Consider the following 15,232-nt stretch of genomic DNA (forward strand, 5'->3'; position numbering starts at 1 on the left):
GTACATAGTAGACATTCCCTAACTGAAATATGCAAATACATGCTCGAACGCGCTAATAGGATCTTGCTAACTCGTGCATGATTTTTATAACTAAAAGACAATTTATAACTGGGCTCATCTGCATATTTCCGTTAGGGAACGCCTACTCTGTGAAARGTGCSCAATAACTCAATTCACCTTTGCACTCCTGAACAACGCGATTTTTTTAAACTTGCAAAATGTAAAGTCTACAAACTTTAGTTCACTCTGTACATAACATATTTTAGTTTTGGGAACAGAAAACTATTGACATCAAATGTTAGATCGATGAGAGAATTTGCAGAATGTCAGCCAAAATCCATTTCGTTCCATCATTTTTTGGCGGTAGCGGTACTGTACGACATACCGGAAGTACCACCAGGCACTCATCCAGTGAAGGTTGCCAGTTCGAGTGAAGGGAGCAGAGTACGTGGATCGGCGGAGAGAGGTGAGACTGTGTAGCAAGCTAGCTAACTAAATATAGTTTTATTCAACAGTCACTTTTATTGCTTTGTTTTTATCTACCGATAAGCTGTAGATAACTGAGCTGATTTAGCTATAAATTAGCTTCGATGCAACCAAGAGGGTTTTTATATTGTGCTGGACTGTAAAAACTATTGYTTGCATCGAGGTTAGCTACTGTGTCTGTCTGTCTGCAACGTTAGCTAGTTAAAGTTAACTATAGCTAGCTAGCATTTTATCGATAAATCAATTTCAAGTTGTCATAATGACAGACATGAAAAGAATAATGTAGCTAGTTGTCTATGTTATGGTTATTATTAGCCAGGGTAAGTTAGCCATAAAAGTAACATGGTCGCTTTAGCCAGGCCTGCCAGTCAATACGATGTCCTTGCCATAGACGTCTTAAACCGTCRCCGCCTCTAATCAAACTAGGTACGTCTTTTAACTTGCTCCTAATACAGTATTTCAATCTGCACTGTTAAATTGTAGTTTGGTCGTAAATTGGTGTAGAAGTCTTTCTATGGACATCTGGCAGATTACTTTCATAGCAATGGCTTCCTCCATGTGCACAGTCATTGACGACCAGGAAGTGCCAGCTTTGACCTTGATGGTATAGTTAGGGCTGTCTAAGCCATACTATAAATTATCTCTGCTGACGTGTGTGTAGTGTTAGCAACCATAGGAAATATCATACATAATGTAGCCACGAGAGAGACATCTCATTATAATTATTATTAGCTAACATAAACTGATTTAGCTGGACATGATGAAGAAGATGGGGATTACTTTGTCATGATTCAAAAAAGTGTGTCTGTATATTTGGTATAGGAGTCCTGGTTCTCTAAAGCCTCTAATCCCAGAGCCGACTAGGTGAAAAATGTGTAGATGTGCCCTTGAGCGAGGCACTTAAAAAAATTGTTTGTTTAACTTGTAAGTCGCTTTGCATAAGAATGACTAAAATGTAAAAATGTCTTAAGTGTGCTATACTTGTGTAAAACTGTTTGTGATGGGTGTGTGTATTGGGGTGTCGAACTGTTTCTGATGGGTGTCTGTTCTCTCTTGCCAACCACAATGAAACGGCGGGAGAAATGTATGTATAGTTTCCTGGTTCTGACTTGGCTACGCCCCCCACAGAGGCAGATTAAAGATACATAATTTTCAGTTGATGCCGTGAGTTTCTTAGCCTTGCCCCAGATCAGTTTCTCAGGTTTTGTTATTTGTGTGTGTGTGTGTGTTTTGTCTCCAGTGTGAGAGAAGGCCAAGGTCTAGTGTTGAGTCTTAGCAAGGTTAGGGAGAGAGGGGAAGGGATAGAGAGGTCTGCCTGTGTGTCTCTGTGATCATTTCTTGTGTTGCGTCACCTCATGTTGGTTGGTAGCAGAAGTATTTCTGTGTCAGTTTGTGGCTTTGATTGTAACTTCCTGCCTGAAGCAACCTGCGCTTGACACAACTAAACTCTGTATTTACGCAACAAATATTCCTGGGCCTGATGCGTATCACTGGTTCGGTGAATGACTGATCTGTTTTGTGTCTACAGTACAGCCCTATTCTRCATTAAGGGTTTATTAATTTCCTCCACCTTAAAGTGTTAAACATGATGGAAATTCTATATTCCCTATTGCTTACACCAATCCAATGATTTAAACCATGAGGGGGAGTGAAGAGGTGCAGACTAGAAGTCTTCATGGATCCACCTGTACTCGAATACCCAGACCCAATCCGGGACTCAGGCGGGTCTGGATCCACAATTCTAAAGAATGTTGTGGTTCTGGGTTGGATCTGATATGATTGTCACAGATCTCGGGTATATGTCATTTTAGCTGACTTGTCCGGAAGGGCCTTTACAGATCCGAACGGGAATGCTGCAGTAGAGAGAGAGATYAATTTAATAATTTATGCAATTGCTCTTGCTTTACACGAGAGTGGAGCATGGTAGCTTGTTGTTGGCCAATCATGAGTTATCACATTGGCAATAGGCTGCATAGAGCCTCGCTCCATGTGTGGCAAAAGTAAGGAGATWMTTAATCAATGGAAGATGGAATTAAAATGACAGAATTAAAAGGAGAAGGATAGGCTACAATGACCAAGAGCCAACAGGCAGGCTACTTAATATTCAGAATGGAGTTATTTGTAACTGTAGGATCAGAAAGTGCAGGCACTGCAGCCTCAGTTAGCCTAGCTAGCTAACGTTAGCTACCTTAACTAACTTCTCCCGGTTTGATGCAGTCAAGACGGGTACTACATAATCATATTTGATGATAAATAACCTAGTTATGGCAGCTATTAGTCTACTATGGCAGCTATTAGTTTACTATAGCACGAGTTGGCTTTTTGGTTGCTGTCTTTTGTCTCTCGCTTGTATGGCACCTCTCTCCCGCCTCTCACGCTTTATCAGCTCCGGTTAACAAAGGAGCTTATATATATAATAAATAATGGCTTTTCTGCAGCTTCCCTCACTCTGATCGGGTCTGTATCCAACCAGGTCTATACGGAACGGTCTAGTTGTCCTCGGGTCCGTTTGGAATGGGTCTTTTATTATTATTTTMATTTTTATTTATACGTATCGGGTCCGGGTGAGAAAGCCCCGGGTCCTTATTGGAACGGCTCCAACTTTCTTTTTGGACCCGTGAATACCTCTAATGCAAACTTCAGGGAGAAGGGAGAAGAACGGAATGAGGATATAAGTCCAAAAATGACTTTAGACTAACCTTCCCTGTTTCTTTCAACGCCCTTCTCACTCTGTCTTCTACCTCCCTCTCACTGCTTCTCTCTCCTCCAGATTTACCATGGCAGCAACTATTAATCAAGTGAGGTCGTCGCTTTCCAAAATGGTGAGCATCTCTCAAATACACGCACACAATATTGGCCTCAGACCCCAACAAACACATAATTTCTCTATTTTCTATCCCCCACTTTCTTTTGTGTGTGTAGTTTAAGAGTGAGCGGTACAGCCCCTTCACTCTGCAGTCAGACGGAGAGAGCCACGTGGAGGTGAAGCTGTCTGATGACATAGATGACCACGCCCCCTCTGAGCAGGCAGGCCAACCAGGGGGCTCGCCCTCCTACKGGCCCCGCCCCAAGCGGAACTACCACAGCGTGTGTTACCTGGCCCTTGGAATCCTCTTTATCTTCATCATTGGTGCATAGTCTTCTTCACTCTCTCTTATGTCTTTGTCACACTCGCCCTTGCTCCCTGGGCGAATTCGTCTTGCATTGCCCGGTGCCCCGGGTGGGTGGAGTTTGCGTTTTTTAGACCATTCCATTGGTACTAAAGTAAAATCTACACCCACCCAGGGAACTGGGTGATGCAAAACAAACCTTCTCTCTCTTTAACCAATCCCTGCCTCGTCTCTGTTTCAGGTTATCTGATTGGCTATGTGAGCCACCGTTCTCCTCTCCAGGAGCCAATCCCTTGTGATTCTGAACAGGAAGTGCGCGTGGCTAAGGAGGCTGTAGTAGAATACGCTCTATCCTGGACCGACATCACCAGCCTGCTGGCACGGAGACTGACTCCTGACGCCTTCAACAGCAGACTGAGGTACACACACACACCTGAAAAGACTAATTAACTAAACTGTCCTGTCTCTCTCTCTTACTGTGTCTTTCTTTCTGTCGGTTTCTCTCTCTGTCTGTCTCTCTCTGACTTTCTCTGTCTCTCTCTTTTTGTCTCTGTGCAGTGATGTTGAACAGACAGATCACACAGCAGGGAGCACTGGAGACAACATTCTGGGAAATCATGTGTTGGAAAGCTTTAAGAGTCTGGAGATGGAGCCCTGGACTGACATACACTATGTCCAACTACAGACGCCCAACAGGTATTCGTACACACACATACTCTGTCTCGTACACACACGCGCAAAATTCCACTTTGCTTCTAACGGTCTCCCCTCCAATCCCCTTTCCCCACAGTGAGAAGCCAAACCGTGTACTGATTGGCCAAGATGAGGTGTGCCAGCCTAAGGGCTATCTGGCCTATAGCGCCACAGGAAAAGCTAAGGTCAGCCAATCAATGTTCACATTGACTGATGATCTTTTGATATTTTGGCTCAATATATAATCTAAGGTTAAATGCTTGGAAAGGGACATGTTGTAACATATTTTCTGCCACTTAATGTTTGCATTCACAGTTGTTGCCTGAATCTCACAAGGGGGAATTGTTTTGTGTGTCTGCAGGGCAAGGCAGTGTATGGTAACTATGGGAGTCAGGAGGACTTGGCACTGCTACAGACTCTGAAGGTTGAGCTGAATGGCACCGTGATTCTACTGAGAGCTTCAGGACAGATCAGCCTGGCACAGCAGGTATTGTGTGTGTGTGTGTGTGTGTGTGTGTGTGTGTGTGTGTGTGTGTGTGTGTGTGTGTGTGTGTGTGTGTGTGGTGTGTGGTGTGTGTGGTGTGTGTGTGTGTGTGTGTGTGATACAATACGTAACAGTGGATTTTGGTGTTCTTACTTGTGTTTCAGGTGGCTAATGTAGCTGCATTGGGAGTATCTGCTGTGTTGATTTARCCCGAACACAAMAATCAAACTACTGAACTATATGGACATGTGAGCACACACACACACCACTCCAGAGTGAATCTTATTTAGTGATGATTACTGAGCCTGATCCAGAGGTGCTGCTTCAACTGCAGCCCTTTAGTTCTGATGTCGTAGCTCTGATTGTGTGACGTTCTCCTGTAGGTCCATCTAGGGTCTGGAGACCCCTATACTCCAGGGTTCCCCTCCTTCAACCACACCCAGTTCCCTCCCACCCAGTCCTCTGGTCTGCCCAATGTACTGGCCCAAAGCATTACTGCTCAGACTGCTGTCAAGATACTACAGTAAGACCTCTCTCACACACACACACACACACACACACACCTACCTACCTACCTAACTGTGTCTCTGTCTCTCCCCAGACGTATAGGTGGGCCTGATTCCCCTCCCAGTTTTAAAGGAAACCTGGACAATGTGAAGTACACCCTGGGAGGGGCCAGTAGTGAGGATGTCACAGTGGAGGTGAACAACGTGCTGCAGGACACCGAGATACACAACGTCTTTGGAGTCATCAAGGGCTTCACAGAGCCAGGTATGTGTGTGACCCCAGCAGGAATCGAGCCTAGGACCATGGCGTGGTTAACACAATGCACTTTCCAACCCAGGCACACAGTCTTTTTGAGTGGTCTATCTATGAACACTACAGTTTTAGGAGCAATGTTTCATCTCTATGCACAGTGTTTGTACTAGTGACAGGGTTTTGTGTTAATTTTCTTGTGTGTAGATCGGTACGTGGTACTGGGGGCTCAGAGGGATGCGTGGGGTCCAGGCTACGCTAAAGCCACTGTCGGGACCACACTGCTGCTGGAGCTGGCTAGAGCTGTGTCTGAGATGGTGCACACAGGTAACACACATTAATACGTTAACACACACACACCGATGCATTAACACACACGCTCCATTGCATTAACACACACACGCACACACACACCAATGCATTAACACACACACACTGATGCATTAATCACGCTCCATTGCATTAACACACGCACGCACCAATGCATTGACACACAACACACACACACACACAACACACACACACAACACACCCAATGCATTACACACACACATCTACACACGACACACTGCATTACACACACACACACACCCAGTGCATTAACACACACACACACACCAGTGCATTAACACACACACACACACAGTGCATTAACACACACACACACACACACAGTGCATTAACACAACACACACACACCAGTGCATTAACACACACACACACACACACCAGTGCATTAACACACACACACACACACACCAGTGCATTAAAACACACACACACACACCATGCATAACACACACACACACACACCAGTGATTAAACACACACACACACCAATGCATTAACAACACACACACCAATGCATTGAACACACGCACGCACCAATGCATTGACAACACACGCACGCACCAATGCATTAACACACCACCACAATGCATTGAACACAGCCATGCACCAATCATTAACACACACACCAATGCATTAACACACACACACACACAAATGCTTAACAACACACACACACACACCAATGCATTAAACACACACACACACACCAATGCATTACACACACACAACACCAATGCATTAACACACACAACACACAACACCACACAATGCATTAACACACACACACACACACAATGCATTAACCACACACACACACACCAATGCATTAACACACACAACACAACACACACACACCACACTGATTAACCACACACACAACAACCCCAATGCATTAACACACACACAAACACACACACCAATGCATTAACACACACCACACACCAATGCATTACACACACACACACACCACATGCATTAACAACACACACACACACACACCAATGCATTAACACACACACACACACACACACAATGCATTAACACACACAACACACACAATGCATTAACAACACACACACACACACACACCAATGCATTAAATCAAATCCAAATCAATTTTTATTTGTCAATACACATGGTTAGCAGATGTTAATGCGAGTGTAGGCAAATGCTTGTGCTTCTAGTTCCGACAATGCAGTAATAACCAACAAGTATCTAACCTTAACAATTCCACAACTACTACCTTATACACACACAAGTGTAAAGGGTAAAGAATATGTACATAAAGATATATGAATGAGTGGTGGTAAGAACGGCATAGGCAAGATGCAGTAGATGGTATAGAGTACGGTATATACATATGAGATGAGTACTGTAGGGTATGTAAACATAAAAGTGGCATAGTTTAAAGTGGCTAGTGGTACATGTATTACATAAAGATGGCAAGATGCAGTAGATGATATAGAGTACAGTATATACATATGAGATGGGTAATGTAGGGTATGTAAACATTATATTAAGTGGCATTGTTTAAAGTGGCTAGTGGTACATTTTTACATAATTTCCCAATTCCCATTTTTAAAGTGGCTGGAGTTGAGTCAGTATGTTGGCAGCGGCCCGCTAAATGTTAGTGGTGGCTGTTTAAAGTCTGATGGCCTTGAGATAGAAGCTGTTTTTCAGTCTCTCGGTCCCTGCTTTGATGCACCTGTACTGACTCTGCCTTCTGGATGATAGCGGGGTGAACAGGCAGTGTTGGTGGTTGTTGTCCTTGATGATCTTTATGGTCTTCCTGTGACATGGGTGGTGTAGGTGTCCTGGAGGGCAGGTAGTTTGCCCCGGTGATGCGTTCTGCAGACCTCATCTACCCTTGGAGAGCCTTACGGTTGTGGGCGGAGAGTTTGCCGTACCAGGCGGTGATACAGCCGACAGGAATGCTCTCGATTGTGATCTGTAGAAGTTTGTGAGTGCTTTTGGTGACAAGCCGATTCTTGAGCCTCGCTGAGGTTGAAGAGGCGTGCTGCGCCTTCTTCAAACGCTGTTGTGTGGGTGGACCAATTCAGTTTGTCGTGATGTGTACACCGAGGAACTTAAACCTTTCCCACTTCTCACTACTGACCGTCGATGTGGATAGGGGGTGTTCCTCTGTGTTTCCTGAAGTTCACAATCATTCCTTTGTTTTGTTGACGTTGAGTGTGAGGTTATTTTCCTGAACCACCTCCGAGGGCCCTCACCTCCTCCCTGTAGGCGTCTCGTCGTTGTTGGTAATCACCTACATGTAGTGTCATCACGCAAACTTGAATGAATTGAGTTGGAGGCGTGCATGGCGACGCAGTCGTGGGTGACAGGGAGTACAGGAGAGGCTCAGAACGCAACCTTGTGGGGCCCCAGTGTTGAGAGATAGGGGGTGGGATGTTGTTACTACCTCACCAACCTGGGGGCGGCCCGTCAGGGAAGTCCAGGACCAGTTGCACAGGGGGGGTCGAACGACAGGGTTGAGTTGGATGACGAGTTTGGAGGGTACATGGTGTTAAATTGCTGAGCTGTATCGATGAACAGCATTCTCAATGGGGTATTCCTCTTGTCCAGATGGTTAGGGCAAGTGTGGTTGCGATTGCGTCGTCTGTGGACGTATTGGGTTCGGTAAGCAAAATTGGAGTGGGTCTTAGGGTGTCGGTAAGGGTGGACGATGATATGGTCCTTGACTAGTCTCTCAAAGCACTTCATGATGACGGAAAGTGAGTGCTACGGGGCGGTAGTCCAGTTTTAGCTCAGTTACCTTAGTTTCTTGGGAACAGGAACAATGGTGGGCTCTTGAAGCATGTTGGGAACAGCAGACTGGGAAATCAGGATTGATTGAATATGTCCGTAAACCACACCAGCCAGCTGGTTTGCGCATGCTCTGAGGACGTCGGCTGGGAATGCCGTCTGGGCTGCAGCCTTGCGAGGGTTAACACGTTAAATGTTTTTACTCACACTCGGCTGGCAGTGAAGGAGAGCCCGCAGGTTTTGGTAGGGGGCCGTGTCAGTGGCCACTGTATTTGTCCTCAAAGCGGGCAAAAAAGTTGTTTAGCCTGTCTGGGAGCAAGACAATCTGGTCCGCGGATGGGGTTGGGTTTTCTTTTTGTAACACACAACACACACACACCAATGCAATTAACACACACACACACAACACCAATGCATTAACACACACACACGCACACCAATGCATTAAACACACACACACGCACACAATGCATTAACACACACAACACAGCACACAATGCATTACACAAACCACACACGCACACCAATGCATTAACACACACACACACGCACACCAATGCATTAACAACACCACACACGACACCAAGTCATTAACACACACACACACGCACACCAATGCATTAACACACACACACACACGCACACCAATGCATTACACACACACACACACCACGCACACAATGCATTAACACACACACACACAGCACAACCAATGCGATTAAAACACAACACACGCACACCAATGCATTAACACACGCACACCAATGCATTAACACACACACGCATTCTGACATCTGTGTGTGTAGATGGTTTCCGTCCCAGGAGGAGTCTGGTGTTTGCCAGTTGGAGTGCAGGAGAGTACGGCAGTGTTGGAGCTACAGAGTGGCTGGAGGTGAGCACTGCACACACGCACTATGGGTGGAAAGTTCCTCATCAGGATAAGGCAGTGTTTCAGCTAACGGCATTTGATGAGAAAAATATGTCGCTGGACGGCACTGATTGGACCAGCCTCTAAAGTAGCAGTGTGTGATATTTAATGCCGTGTGTGTTCCTCTCCAGGGTTACCTCTCCTCTCTGGACAGAAGAGCTGTCACCTACATCAGCCTGGACGGAGTAGTAACAGGTGAGTGTGTACACACACACACCACCAAAATACTTCGTAAAGTATATTTTTAATATGCATGTGTGGATGTGGTCCTCAGGAAATTATGCTGTCAACGCGTCTGCCAGTCCCCTGCTCCACAGCCTTCTGGAAAGCACCATGAAGGAGGTGAAGAATCCCATTGGTTTTGGAGAGTCTGGGAAGTCTCTGTATGATCAGGTGTCTGGAGTCAACTTTGAGAAGGCAGTGTGAGTACACCTCACCTATCACTCCAATGATATATCACACCAAACATGTGTACAGTAGGTCTAATGTGTGGTGTGTGTGATATCAGGTTTACGCCCATGCAGATGGAAGACTCTGCATATCCGTTCCTGGCCTTCTCCGGAATCCCCTCTCTCTCCTTCCGCTTCGTCTCTCAGGAGGTGAGACACACACTGTCAGGTTTGGATGTGTTTACAGATGGTTCGATAACCATCTCTATTACAGGGGTGGGTAACCTAGATATATCTAACATTGTCTGTCTCCATGTGTGTCTATGTTGTAGGTCTACCCTCACTACGGCACCTCTTTTGACAACAAGGAATACCTTGGTTTCGCCACCTCCCATCGCCTTGGTTCCATAGCCACTGTGGCGGGCTTGGTCGCAGGACAGCTGGCGTTACGACTGGTCCACGATCACGTGCTGCGTCTGGACGTGCAACGCTACAGGAAGGTTCTCGGCCAATCGGTGGTCAACATAAACCGGCGCCTCAAACAAGTCACCCGGGTTTGTTTTCATGGTTGATTTTGTTGACATTGTAGTTGTTGTTTTTGAGCACAGCCCTAATTATGTTGTTGTGTTACAGGATGGTTCTGCCGAGGGTCTGTCAGCTCATTGGCTCATCATGGCCTTAGGGTCCTACAGTAGAGCTGCTACTGACCTCAACACCGAACTACTCAACACCGACCTCACTGACATACAGGCCTGCCACAACATCAACGACCGCATCATGAGGGTGAGACACACATACACACACACAAACCCGTGTCATCTAAACCGATCAAGGCCATACGGCTCCCGTTTTATAGTGAACAGAAGTCGATTAGTAGTGGTTCTGGCTTGATTCATAATCTAACATTGGATTCTCCTCTCTCTGCCCAGGTGGAACACAACCTGCTCTCACCATTTGTCTCCCCCAAGGAGGTTCCGTTCCGCCACCTGCTGTTTGGCCATGGTTCCCACACCATGGCAGCCATGTTGGAGGGGGAGGACAGGGAGGCACTGCGGACCCAGCTGGCCCTGGCCACCTGGACACTACAGGGCTGTGCCAATGCTCTCTCTGGAGACGTCTGGGACAGCGACAACCAGATCTAACACGGTCTAACTGTGTGTGTGTGTGTGTGTGTGTGTGTGTGTGTGTGTCAGGGGGTTCAGCCTCATCCTTGTTCACTTTAAAACCCAGGATTAGATAACGAGGGATTTGTCGGGGGGGATTATGTCATAACGGACACCAGGAAGTACTGTTTTCAAGTTGGTCCTTCCAGTGTCAGTCACTGGGTTGTCACTATTTCTCACAGCCACAAAGTCAATTGTCTTGTGAAAATTCATGAAAATAAACATTTGCTTTTTAGTCTTCATTTTAAGGTTAGGATTAGGCATAATGTTAGCAGTGTGGTTAGGTTTAAAATCAGATGTTAAGAAGAGAAATTGTAGAAATAGTGGGGTTTAGCCGTAATTACGGCTTTGTGACTGTTGTAACGAGTGATGACCCAGTCACTGGACTTCCTGAAGAATGTTGAGATTGGTGACATCACTGTCTGATCCCTCTTCATCTCACCCACCCCAACCTAAAGCCTTGCTCACTACTACAGAGACGACCTCTAACCCCTTGGAGCCTATTTATATTTTATTTATCAGTGGCAGAGATCACTATAAATGTTATCAGTTTGATAAAGATATTGTTTATATTTATGAAGTTATCGGAAGCAGTGCCTTCCAGATTTATGGCAGTTTCATGTCGTTCATTTGGGTTAAGAGTTTATTTATTTATCAGTGCCAGTGCTCACTATAAATGTTTAAATGTCGTTTCGTTTTTTATAAAAGTTATCGGGAGCTGTGCCTTCCAGACTTATGACGGGTAGGCGTTCGTTTGGCTTTTGATAAAGTTATCGTTTAATTTGATAAAGTTATCGGGAGCTGTGCCTTCCAGACTTATGACGGGTAGGCGTTCGTTTGGCTTTTGATAAAGTTATCGCTTAATTTGATAAAGTTATCGGGAGCAGTGCCTTCCATACTTATGACGGTTATACTGTCTCCTACTACGGCAGCATCTGCTGAAGCAACAGAGTCACGTAAACAGACAGTCTGACCACCCAAGGTCCCATGACAGTTTATTCAGTTTGCCTTGCTGTTTAATATTGAGACCGACACGGAACCGCTTTAATACGGATGAAACATTCTGAAAAACTGTCCAGCTACAGATGGTCAGACTTTCTCTGTATACACAACTCTGTTAACAGAAATACACCACCTGCTGCTACCACGCTACTATGGAAACAGAAACCCGCAGCAACAGGGTATCGCCACAGAAACGTTGGGTACCCGACAGCGGCGGTTGTCATGACTCACATTTTGATTGGCTGAAATGCATGCACTTAAATTCAGAGTGTTGAATTTGGCATGTTTTAAACATGTCAGAGCTAGCTACCTGGGCCACATCTGAGATTTCACCCTGTTTTATATATAGCCTTAAAAGACTGGTTCAAAGTAGTGAACTGAATAGGGTGTCATTTCAGATGCAACATCAAGGAAAACAGGCTCAAATCTCACCTCTTTTAGCTGAACTTATTAAAGGAGCTTTATATAGTTTATATAGAGTTTTATATCCTGAAATAATATCTTTCAGGCAGCAAAAGAGCCATTTCTGTTAACCAGTCTTATTTTGGAGCAGTTTATATTTCTGATCTGAACCATTATCGGGAGCAGTGTCTTCCATAATGACAAGCGTTGATGGTAGTTTTTACCTACCAGTGTGTGTTTGTATGTATCGGGGGCAGTGACTCCCATATTTCACTGAAGGGTGGAGTAACTTATCGGGAACAGTGTTTCCCAGAGTTTTAGAACTATATATTTTTTTGTGTTCACAGTCTAGTATGTGTGTCCTCTTTCTGTGTGTGACCTGCTACTGCTCTTGTTCCCCTCTGAACTACTTGTAATGGATAAGTCCTACCTACCAGTGGAGGTTGCTGAGGGTGGGCCGGCTCATAATAATGGCTGGAAAGGAGCAAATGGAATGGCATCAAACGCATAGAAACCATGTTTGATAACATTCCGCTTCAGCCATTACCACGAGCCCGTCCTCCCCAATTAAAGTCCCACCAACCTCCTGTGCGTCCTACGGCATGTTACTGTATTTTCACTTAGAAATGCAATCCCTACAACAGGTATTCCCATTCAGGCCAATAGGATTCTATTCCTGTGTATTTTCCCATGCAGTGAATTATCAGACACTGAAACTCCTGTTGTAGCTGTCCGCTAAATAATATTGTTCTTTTGATTATTGATCACACTGTCAATCGGGTAACTAGTAACATTTCTGTTAGACTTGTCAGTGCTAGTCTGAACTCATACACGTTCATCTAACTGTTCTACCACTCACTTGGTGTGTGTTACAATGCTGTAGAGGACAGAGTATGGGTGCTTTTTAGAGGTTTTTGTACTATTAAGTTCTATTTTTCTGTTGCGCTTCAATAAACCTTTTGGCTTAGCATACTGGAATGTGTGTGTGTGTGGTTATTGATCATTAATTGTGGTTGTTAGCCAACTATCAAATCACGAATAGCCTAGCTGCTTTTAGCAACGCTAGTATTTACACACTAGTGTTGCTGGGAATTGGCACCAAAAATGTGTCGCCCGCCTGTAGTTAAATAAAATTATATTTCAACTTAGTCTGTCGATTGTGTGTAGCCTTGGTCCTTATGCAGTGGGGAATTTGAGAAAAAATACATCTAATGGAACATAAAACAGAATTTCTAAACCTGGGTCTGTTGTAGACCCATGCAGTTCTTTTCTGTTTACCCCATGTCAAAAAAAAGCCCCACAAATTCTTGCTTTTTTTGTGCAGATATGGCGCATGTGCAGGATTTTTCTTTTGACGAGGTAAACGGAGAGGAAGTGGGCCAACAACAGACCCACATTTGGAAAGGCAGTTGAATTTACATTCTGTTAGATGTTTTTTWAATCAATTTACTCCCTGCAAAAGGACCAACCTTACAATCAGCAGAGTGAAATGTTATTTAATTTCTGGCTTCCGTTTATGTTCAAACTAATTTCTAGCAACACTAGTATGTAAATCATAGCAACGCGCAAACACTAGCGTTGCTAAAAGCAGCTAATCTACCCAATCGATCATTTGTGCAGCGCGTTGGCCGCTGCAATGTTTGCGGCCTGGAACGCACCGTAGTTGACGCGGTGACGCAACGCCATTAATCCCAGAAACACGCTATCAGGAATTAACAGAGAGAAGAGAAAACCGACAGCAATCAACCGGGTGCTTCTGTTACCAAGGTGAAAACAACCGATTAAGGCGAGTTTTGGCGAGGTTGAGAAAATAGGGAGACTCTTTCTCCATCTCTCTGAGCGCCGGCATGAACTATACCGTTATCTTGATTCAGATCTTTGTCACTAATTAGGGTACATTTATTAAGAGGCTAATCAGTGTCTGTATGGTCCACTGATGCGACATATTATGTTTAACATTTCAATCGATTAGTAGAAAAGCCGAAGTGTACATGTTAGATTCTATGCGCATCTCTGTTATTTAGTCTAGGGTCATGTATGGGTATTTAACAAGAGAGAAGGTAGAGTACTGTATTTTCCCTATAGCAACAGAAGTCTGCACTGCAGTGCTGTTTGATAATCCAGAGAGAAGAGGAATACAGGCTATATTTAGCTTTCGATATTCAGTGCCCTCAATAAGACAGAGACCGAGAGTAACTATTTCTCCACTCATTTAGTGTGCGTGTGGTGGTTTGTTGTGTGTGTTCACACCTCACAGGTGTTGAGCTGAATGAGTCCAAGAGGGGAGAATAATTGGCACCATCTTCTTCCATTTCTCAGTCTCCCTCTTACCCTCTGATATGCACAGTACCCACTTGTCACTCACTGGTCCTGTCAGCTGTCATCACTCAGGATGGTAATAGCTCACTGAGTTGTCATGGTTACCTGGTCTCTGCATCAACTGCATCTCTCTCCTCTCTCTCTCCAGGGATGTTGTCTTATTCAACAGTAGACAGCAGATGTTAAGAGTCAGAGGGAGAGTAGTAGGGAGGAGTAGAAAGGACAGAGGGTAAGGAGGAGAGAGGGTAGGGAGGAATAGAGAGGAAGGAATAGAGGAGAGAGGGTAGGGAGGAATAGAGAGGAGGAAGGAATAGAGGAGAGAGGGTAGGGAGGAATAGAGAGGAGGAAGGAATAGAGAGGAGGAAGGAATAGAGGAGAGAGGG

General features: G+C 44.9%; 1 protein-coding gene across 1 annotated transcript; it reads left to right on the top strand.

Annotated features, from left to right (window-relative positions):
• Window positions 1-378: 378 nt before the first annotated feature.
• Window positions 379-11,622, top strand: tfr1b (transferrin receptor 1b). The gene is given in 18 exon segments (XM_070446636.1): window positions 379-466; window positions 3,257-3,308; window positions 3,409-3,616; window positions 3,838-4,015; window positions 4,155-4,292; window positions 4,387-4,474; window positions 4,651-4,776; window positions 4,938-5,021; window positions 5,157-5,296; window positions 5,375-5,544; window positions 5,737-5,856; window positions 9,453-9,538; window positions 9,706-9,769; window positions 9,849-9,996; window positions 10,083-10,173; window positions 10,296-10,517; window positions 10,597-10,746; window positions 10,893-11,622. Coding segments are annotated over 17 exon segments (2,271 nt in total). The 5' UTR covers window positions 379-466; window positions 3,257-3,263; the 3' UTR covers window positions 11,106-11,622.
• Window positions 11,623-15,232: the final 3,610 nt, after the last annotated feature.

This window comes from Salvelinus sp. IW2-2015, linkage group LG14 (assembly GCF_002910315.2).
Source record: "Salvelinus sp. IW2-2015 linkage group LG14, ASM291031v2, whole genome shotgun sequence".
NCBI lineage: Eukaryota > Metazoa > Chordata > Actinopteri > Salmoniformes > Salmonidae > Salvelinus > Salvelinus sp. IW2-2015.